Genomic DNA, 10,111 nt, shown 5'->3' on the forward strand with positions numbered 1-10,111 from the left:
TATCATGTTCTTGATATAGATGTTGACATGAGAGCACTGTTTGTCTTCTAGTTGAGGATACCATAGGTCTGTCCGTCCGCATGTTTTCTCTATTTCATTTTTTTGTGCCTTTGACGAAAATGCATTTCACATGAAGGGATTAAATTTTGATCACAGTAGTAGAGAAATGAACGTTTAATGTAAATGCTTTCTAAGATGCGCTTCACATAACATCCGATATGTATTATTCATATACATTTCATTCATTCAAGTAAAAGTTCAGTTGCTTGAAATGTTGGATATTTCCTTTGAGATATTCATTTTTCCACGTCTTGCATGTATGACCAGATATATAAAGAATATAAAATGCAATATGGCCAACATAATCTTTTCGTGAATTGTTGGACAGGAAACAGAAAGATTTCTAAATATAAGTAAAGTTTTGATGAGAAAGAGAAGCTGGGGACAAATTTTGTATTATCGTTTAACTAAAACAGACTTAAAAATGTATTGAAACCTGATTTAAAAATAAAAATAAAGTGACAGTAGTATCAAAGACAAAGCTAAGAAAATACTTATTTCTTTGAATTTTGTTTACTTGATTAATGCTTATGATAAAAGGAAAAAATATGTTTAGAGAAATCTTCATAGAGTATGCACGAGAAACGATGCTTCATTAGCAGAAAACTGTTGTGTTTTCAGAAAAGCAGTAAGACAGCTAGACTGATTAATGTTTATAAAGCAGCAAGACAGCTAGGCTAACCAGCTCGTTTGTAAGCCAGCTAGACAGCTAGGCTAACCAGCTTGTTCTTAAGGCAGCTAGACAGCAAGGCTTCACAGTTTGTTTGTAAGGCAGCTAGATGGCTAGGCCACTCAGCTTGTTTGTAAGGCAGTTAGATAGCTATTCCACCCAGTTTGTTTGTAAGGCATAGGTTTGGAACTAGGTTTTGGTTCTCATTGGTAGCATATTTTCTTACATCTCTGTCTTTCTCTGTTTATTCGTCCGCTCTCACATCTCCAGGTCTCTCTTTCTCCTTGGTCACTTTATCTTTTATATATCTTTACCCAAACACACCTGCTTTCCTTATATCGGATTAAAACGTTTCATAATAATAGGGGTTTTTGTATCTTCCAAATCCACTGAACTTAGAAAGGTGGCCACCTTTTCAGTAATTTTTAACCATTTAGTGCTTTGATCTCTTAATCCCTTAGATACTGACCAGAATTCAGCTGCTTTCTCATCTTTCTCAACCGCAACCGATTCTTACACCGAACTTTATAACACAAAACTAATCTATAAGACAGCTAAACGATATAAGTAACTAAATTTAACTCGTCTGTATACCGGTTCAACAGCTAAACACTATATTTAATTAACTCGTCTGTATATTATTTAAAAAGCTAATATTTATGTATAATTGAATTAACTCGCCTATATATATCAAAACTACTTTTTAGAAAGCATGTAAGTCGAAATAATTGTGACTTATTCTTGTAATAAACATTTCAGGAAAAGTATTACAAAATTTAGTTTTTCGTAACCAGTTTCGACATAATTTTATCGCAGTTTGGTTTTTCAGAAGTTAACTTGAACAATAATGCTAGAAGAACAAAACGAAGGATTAAAAACCACCTAATACTGGAAGGATACATTGATTCAAGGGCACGTGCTTTAGTGATTGTGGGCTTTCATTGTTTAGCATGGAGTCACCATACTCAGGGAGAACATGAAAGGGGTTGAGTGTCATGCACACAACAAAGGTGGCTTAAATTATATCAAAGTAGCAATCTATTTGATTTTTCCTGTCATAAAGCCACAGTCTTAAGAAAGCCTCTCACATGCTGATAATTGGCTTCAATGTTCTCTCAACTGAAACAGAAATATAAGCATAGATGTATGTTAATTATAAGATTGTGAAGTTATTCATCTAAGGATGTGGAACCCGTTTGAGCTCTTTGTTTTGAAATGTTTTACTTATTTGTTGTTAACCACAAAGCTACACAGTAGGCTATCTTCACTGTGTCTACTGTTGGTGTTGAACCTTGATTGTTAGTATTATAATTCCTCAAATTTACCTATGAACCATAACTGAGCTTGCAAACAGCAATTGAAACTGAAAAATAGGGCAGAACTCAATTATAAACACAGTTTATTAGAAACAACTCAAAGACCATTGTGCAAAAATATTTGAAATTTCACAATCTTTATATATTTAAACTTTTTTTTAGTGTTACTCCTCCTTTCACTTTGCATTTTACCAGTAGTGAACAGATAAAGAAGCTTAGTTTTAATACACCAAAATTTTCAAATAGTGCAAATAATATGTTTACCTAGTGGTAAAATACTTGAGATAATTGTGACGTGGGTTATCGTCGTAGTCATATGGTTTATCGTTTAATATATATAAGATAAATAAAAAATTGGGAATTTAATAACCTGAAACTGGGATTGTAAAAAGTAAGGAAATAAGGCTGGAGATACTGTAGACATTATTTACTCAAATTACAAACTTCTATTTTAGCTCCATGCTGTTACTTAGAATTACATTGGGTGGAGTCAGAATAGGGATTTGTAGTTTGAGTAAATGATGTCTACAGTATCTCCAGCCTTATTGCCTCACTTTTTTTACGATCCCTCTTTACAAGTTTTTAAATTCCAGTTTTTATTTTTTTTTGTTTGCTGATTTTTTTTTCCCAACTATGGGCAAAGGATTACTTGATATGGATTTCGATTGATTGAATGAAATATTTCCAAGTTAGGAGCATAAACAGAAAAAAGGCACAAAGAGAAGAACGTGTTTGAGTATATATATTTGTTGTATTTTATATGCATATTTTTATGTCGGCGTTATATACATGCATGATTTTGATGTACGGCGTAGAATAAATTGATTTGAGTTGAAAATTTCCCCTTTGAAAACTGTCACAAAGCGCTCACTTGGTACTGGTCTATTCTTGTGCTCAGTAAAATGACAAGGAACAGTGGTATCAGGTGGAAAACAAATCCCAGTTGTTACTTAGTGAAGCTTGGCGCTCTATTGTGCTTGATGCGCCAATTGCACCGAGAAACAAATATTTTTGCCAACAATGCATTGCAGTCAGTCTTCTTTGCTTAAAAACAAACAAAATGTAATTTTCGTTATTGAAATAACACATGGAATGACAAAATATGGTTGAAAATGACCCACTAGACAATCATATTGCATATACGCTCTGATGCAGGGGATTAAGTTAACTGCATATTTTATATTTATTCATCACTGTTTTTAGGAAAATTACCATTGAATTGTTTCAACAGGTATCTACTAGTGTTATATATTTTTAACACTTCATTGAAGATTTCAATGTTATTTTAAATAGTAATAATAAATCAATAAGATTTGGAAGTTGTTTAATTTCCAAAAATAACAGTCTATCGTTATATGATCATACCAATTAATGTATAAAGTATGGACCTGGCTAACTTCAGCATAAAATTTACCTAGAATGTTGGCGAGATTTTCGACGATTTTTGTAAGTTATATCTAAATTAATTAGCATGTTTTCACTGTGCTCCAAAGAACTGTAGTCTACAAAATTCTGTGATGTCTTGCATGAATAGCGACAGCCTTTACAACCGAGAAACATTGATGCGATTGATGCCCGGCTTTTAAGACATCATTGAAAATGTTTTATACCACGTGATTTGCTCTTACTCATTCATGGTAAAGAGTTCACGTTAGGGGGTAGAACCAAAGATAATAAGAACTATCAATGCAAGTTAAATATAAGGTGCAATTACTGTTTTCCAATAAACATAAACAAAGAGATTTAAGTATTAGAATATAATTATTTGGAAGCCTCATCATGTCATTACACTCCATGTCATCATGTCTGGTCATGCAATGTCTGATAACTGTGCAATTTGAAAATAGCTTTGTTGCGTAGTTTCATTGCAAGGTGCTGCGTCGTACTGCTGTCATGTACAAAAACACCACCCTTCTCTACTTGCTTTCTATGAAGTGTATGAGAATGATAGTTTCTCAGCTCCTTTATCAACAATATGATAGCACAGAAATCCATAGACGGCTTGAATGATATGTTTTTTGTATGGAACAACATGAACACTCGTTTCACTCTCCTTCTGTTTGAGGTATGCGAGAGTTGAACAGGCGGTACCACTGGAAAACGTATCTTGGTGAACCCATACCTTGTGTGTATCTTGTTATCAAGATACACACGCTTCACCAATGTCATCACGTAATGCAATTTTTCTCTAGCTAGGTATCGTTTAAACAGTTTCTAAGCTCATAGTTCGTCTTTCATTTTACTATTTGTTGTGGCAGCAACTTGTGTACACGTGAATTATGCCGTTTTTTCCAGACAGAGACCTTTCTTGATTATGTTGCGTACTGATGTCTGGGCCACACAGGCGGCTTTTCTCACTGACCTTTCAGTTCATAGATTCTCTCCTGTTATAATACGCCGCACTTTGGTTACTTCTGCTGGGGCACGACCTGTTGCAGGTCTATTTGTGGATGATCTTGGTGTCTCAAGTTGATTGTTTGTTTGGTTTGAATTTCGCGCAAAGCTGCACGAGGGCTATCTGCGCTAGCCGTCCCTAATTTAGAAGTGAAAGACTAGAGGGAAGGCAGCTAGTTATCACCACCCACCGCCAACACTTGGGCTACTCTTTTACCAACGAATAGTGGGATTGACCTTCACATCATAACGCCCCCACGGCTGAAAGGGCGAGCATCTTTGGTTGGACGGGACTTTGAACCCACGACCTTCAGATTGCCATGCCGGGCCCTTGAGTTGATCCATATTATTTTGTTTTCCAATTCCAATGAGTACAAGAAATATCTCTGAACACATCTTTATGATCTGAGTGCATAAATATTTTGTGTTGGAAAGAGCTGTTACATACCATTCCCCAAAAAGATAAATATTTGATGTTATCATACTAATTACGAACGCCAAACAATGTCAAAATGAAGTTCTGATACATACCGTTCCATTGCGACGTTATATCGGCTATGTTTACCAAGTGACTTGCTGATTTGTATATGTAAAAATGTTTTAATATATTCACTCAACCCTATTTAGATACATAATTTTATATCAATGTGCGACTATAATTGGCTTATTGTATAAACTTACAAGACAGCTTATGTATTTTAGTCTGTATTTCTAATGATGATCAAAACACTTATATGATATGATAAAGTAAAGTGTACCACCAGTTTTGTCTGCTCCAAGTATAAATTTATAATAAACAGAAAACAAGTAAGGTCATAATATATACCGTAAAGCGGTATGTCTGCAGACTTACAACGCTAGAAACCGGGTTTCGATAACCGTGGTGGGTAGCTTTTTGCTTAACTACAAACAAACATACTATATATACAGTATTTTTATAGCATTTACCCTTCTTTTGAACTAATATAACACTATTTTCAACACAGATAATTATAGAGGTCCGTAAGGTTACCAGACAACGTGTGCCTGGTCTAAATCACAGCTATATGATACTAGGCTAGGGGAATTGACTAATTTAATTCCCCTATTATTCTAAAGAGGATCAAGTTGAATTATTTTTTCTGTTTAGAAATGTAAGATAGTAATTATTTGTAAAGGACAGTTTTTCTATATAGTTATTACATTTTGAGATCTTCCATTCCTCCCTTTCACTTTTTTGGTCTAATCGAACATTTTTCTCCCATAAGTTTTATATTTTAATTATAACATACTTCGAATTTGTAATCTTGACATGACAGAAAGTATTTTGAATTGCAATTTTTGAAAAATTATTTAGTTTCATATTTCTTATGTTACAAACTTTAGCATGATTACAGGTACAAGTTTAGTTTGGATGTTATTAATAACAAATGTACACAATAGAAAATCTGTACTCTCCCCTCCACAGGTATCGAAACTTGATTTTTAGCGTCGTGAACCTGCAAACTTACCGCTGAGCCATTGGAGGGGCTACAGTGATGATATTTATCACATACTCTGTTTTTTTCCTATTTACTTTGTATACATTACGTATATATGAAAGCTCATTTATATTATTCTGGTAAGTCAGTGGGCTTATAGCGCTAAAAATAAGGTTTTGATACCGGCCGTGGGCAGACCACAGATAGCTCATTGTGCATCTTTGTGCTTTACAAAAAAACAACAACATTTATTCTCTAAATAATGTGTCTGTATTATTCCGTTGCTACCAGACGGTTCTTTGTAAAATATTCAGTAAGGTAGAGGTAAACCAAACGTGATTTCTATAGACAGTGGATTTTCTGTAAAAGTACATTAAGGTTAAAAGATGTATGAATAGCTATAGGCTTGTCCTGTGCCCAAAGGATGTCGCTGCCTGGGATTATGCAAGTATTATGTAATATACAAAGAATGCCACCCGAGTATTGCGTAATAGGCAAATTATGCCGATACCTGAGGGTTAAATTACATAACATACAAAGGATGCAACTGCCTGAGGGTTACATAGCTGTTTCATAATAGGCACCCGAGGGCGATGATGTCCACGAAGTGGCATCAGAGGGGTGGCCAACATAAAGCCAAATAACTAGTGAAACAGGAAGCTTGTATATTAGATTATTGTATATTATTTAGACATTTATTAGACATCATTTATAACAATTTTGTTATAATGTAAAATCCGTCCTTTACAGGACTATAAATGTAAAATGTATGTTAATCTAACTAGGTATAGAAGCGAAAAATATACTACAGTACATTAACTGTTCTTAAATCATAAAACATACAATAGGCTTTAGAATAGTAATGTAACGGTCTCATTCAATAATTATAAAAAAGAACCATTAGGTATTATATCAGGACAGATAACTGTAATAGCATGTAAAATAAATTACTGACTAAGCTCTAATATTTGCCTTGTTTAAATAATGGATGAATTAAGATAGTATGTGTGATAAAAACTGGCATACGTAATGCACTAAATTACAGTGTTGATGACGTAATCACATGTCGGGACACATTGAGACACCCTACGATGATATCGTCATCCTACTGAACTATCCGTTTATATAAACACTATCCGCTCCAGTACTAACATTGCTAACACAATTTGCCAATTAATGCCATCCACCTAGAAACACCATATTACTTTGTAAAACACATGTACTACAATTAAATACGTAAATGAAAACTATAAATATAATATTGAGACAAGTTAAAATCTATATGCAATCCTTCAGAAATATAGTGACACTATAGAAACACCATCCGCCTTTGTAAAAAGTATACAATTAAAAAAAGAATACATTTGATAAAAACTAGACATTAAAATAACTAATTTAATGTTTTACTTATAAAACGAAACTGTAACTGTGATAAAAATTTTCGGTAGTGATAATTGTAAAAATAATGTTATACATATTAGATAAAATATTAATTTAAGGCTATTATTGTTACTATAAAGATGATGAAATGTTGAGACACATTGAGCTGCATCACCCTCTGGTGTCATATCGTGGACGTCATTGCCTTTTGGTGCCTATTACATAACAGATATGTCACACTCAGGCATTGGCATCCGTTGTTTATTACGTAACAGTCGGCATAATTTGCTTATTACATCATAATTATGTAACCTCCAGGCAGAATCCTTTGATCTCATCTCATCTGGCGACCCCCACTGAGGCAGCTTCCTTTGGACGCAGGACAGGTGCCCTAACTACATGTATGCTAATTATGTTATGAGTCAAGATAAACGAAACACTGGAGTTGTGCGTTTCGAGCTTAACGTATATTGTTTTTGTTGGCAGGATGAGTTCACATGTCGTGATAATAAAGTTTCATATTATACTACAAAAACACTGAAGAAGTAATGATTTTTGTTAAAGTTATTTTTATTGGTTTTAATGTGAAAATAACTATAAGCTAAACAGACTTATTTAAGTGAGCCAATGACTGATATAAGTATAGACCACTCGCAGCATGTTTATAATTCAGATTATTACAGTTGTAATTGTGTGCTCCACGTTTCAGACTGTTACTTTGCTGAACAAGGAAGAAAAAGTAGAATTTACTGTTAACTATGCTCACATCCGCTTCATTTAATACGGAAGTAGCGATATTACGTACAAGCACGGGGTAATTGTGCAAGTCATGAAAACAGTACCCTCAACTTCTAAAGTAAACATTCTCTGAACGAAAATTTAATTCTTCAAACATGGCCTTTAATGTTGATTACTTTGAGGTGAGTAAGGATCATGTAAACATACTAACGGCCCTGCATGGCCAGGTGGTAGGGCGCTCGACTCGCAATCTGTGGGTCGCGGGTTCGAATCCCCGTATCACCAAACATGCTCGCCCTTTCAGCCGTGGGGCGTTATAATGTCACGATCAATCCCACTATTCGTTGGTAAAAAGAGTAGCCCAAGAGTCGGCGGTGAGTGGTGATGACTAGTTGCCTTCCCTCTAGTTTTACAGTGCTAAATTAGGGACAGCTAGCGCAGATATCCCTCGTATAGTTTTACGAGAAATTCAAAACAAACAAACAAACATACTAACAACATACCACCCATTGATTGGTCTTTTTCTTTCCTATTTGGTCCAGGGTTACTAATTTGGAACAGAAGTTTTCGAAAATTGGTTTAAGTCAATGATGTTTCAAGAATCCAAGATCTATTTGTTTTAATACGAAAATATTGAACCTTCTTACTAATTTCTTAATCTTTTCTAAGCTACAAACTACAGTTATTATTTTTCTGTCTGTTTTAGAGAGCTATAAAACGTATAGAAGCTACCAATCTGTGACAGGTACCTGTTTTATAGTGTCTTAAAAATCGACTTCTCTGATATTCCGCTCAACAAAGAACCTCAACTTTCATAACAGTGAATCACAACAACGTCCTTAAACTTTTTGTAAACGCCCCATTATTCTGAGTATTTCTTTTTAGTTAATATAGTGATTGTGAAAAACTACATATTGAAACTTGTAAAATCTTTATCCCCCAATTCAAACTTAAAATAACCCCAAGTTCTTTTTTATGACTAAGAATTGTTTTCGATAATTATGTTTAGTATGAAATACACTTTTTGACATGTTTTTATTTTACGATTAAGGGTATTTATCTTTTACTCGAAACGTACGTAATGTATTTTAATTAATTTGTTAAAACGTCCAAGCAAACAGCAATTAACTTATATTAACAATGACTGCCTTTTATTTTCAATAGAATCATGTTTGTTTGCTTGTTTGTTTTAGAGCAAAGCCACATTGAGCTAATTGTTGTGTCCACTGCAGATAATCAAACCTCGGATTTCAGCATTGTAAGCCCGTAAACTTACCGCTGTCCCACCAAGGGACACTTTTTATTTTTATATAAATTTCTTAGTGGACTTATATTTTCATGGTAAATTTATTGTTAGTCGTATCTCTCAATTAATTAATGCCTACCAAAACCACTTGCTAGGAGTCTTCTGAAATAGGAATGTTGTTTAACTGTATGTCTTGTGTGACTTTTATGGAAAGTAATTTCACGGTAACCCATTCTGTTTCTTCCCAACAGTTGGGCCGTAGCTCCCATTTCAATCTGCTGCGAAAAAGCCGGCATTTTTCAACGTCTTCCGTAAAGCCGTCAGACATAACGAAGATTCAGACTGACGATTCTGCATTACCCACAGCCCCGACCCCAGGCCAAGTACTGTACAACAGCGAAGAACAACATGATGTTATATTTATGGTGGGTAAGGGAGAAAATATTTGGCGTTTCCCGTGTCACTCCTTTATCCTTCGTGATGCTTCACCAGCCTTTCAATCACTGCTTATTTGCGAAGTTACTAATTGGGATCGTGTTCTTACCCTGACTGTAGAGGATGTCGAGCCACATGTCTTCGAAAAGCTTTTAAGGTACGTCACAATATCCTTGTTAAAAATATCGTACAAACTTAAAATCTAATGGCAAGAGAGGTTTGATTAAGCCACAAGAATAACGAATGTATGTTTGAAACACGTAATTCATCTTCTGTTTTTCAAATAAACATTGCATTTGTATTATTATTATTTGTTGTTGAGGAAACTGATTGTATCTAGAACACGATGTGAAACATAAAATTTAAATGTAACATATAATGGCTGAGACGGCGTTAAATAGGTAGTAGTAGA

At 34.4% G+C, this 10,111-nt stretch overlaps 1 protein-coding gene across 2 annotated transcripts in view; it reads left to right on the forward strand.

Annotated features, from left to right (window-relative positions):
- LOC106467667 (BTB/POZ domain-containing protein 2-like) overlaps positions 1 to 10,111 on the forward strand; it is a 48,629-nt gene that overhangs the window by 30,163 nt on the left and 8,355 nt on the right. For both annotated transcript variants that reach the window (XM_022396593.1, XM_022396599.1), the window contains exon 2: positions 9,516 to 9,856. In XM_022396593.1, coding sequence (XP_022252301.1) covers positions 9,516 to 9,856 — 341 coding nt within the window. The remainder of the gene's footprint in view (positions 1 to 9,515; positions 9,857 to 10,111) is intronic.

Source organism: Limulus polyphemus, unplaced genomic scaffold (genome assembly GCF_000517525.1).
Source record: "Limulus polyphemus unplaced genomic scaffold, Limulus_polyphemus-2.1.2 Scaffold82, whole genome shotgun sequence".
NCBI lineage: Eukaryota > Metazoa > Arthropoda > Merostomata > Xiphosura > Limulidae > Limulus > Limulus polyphemus.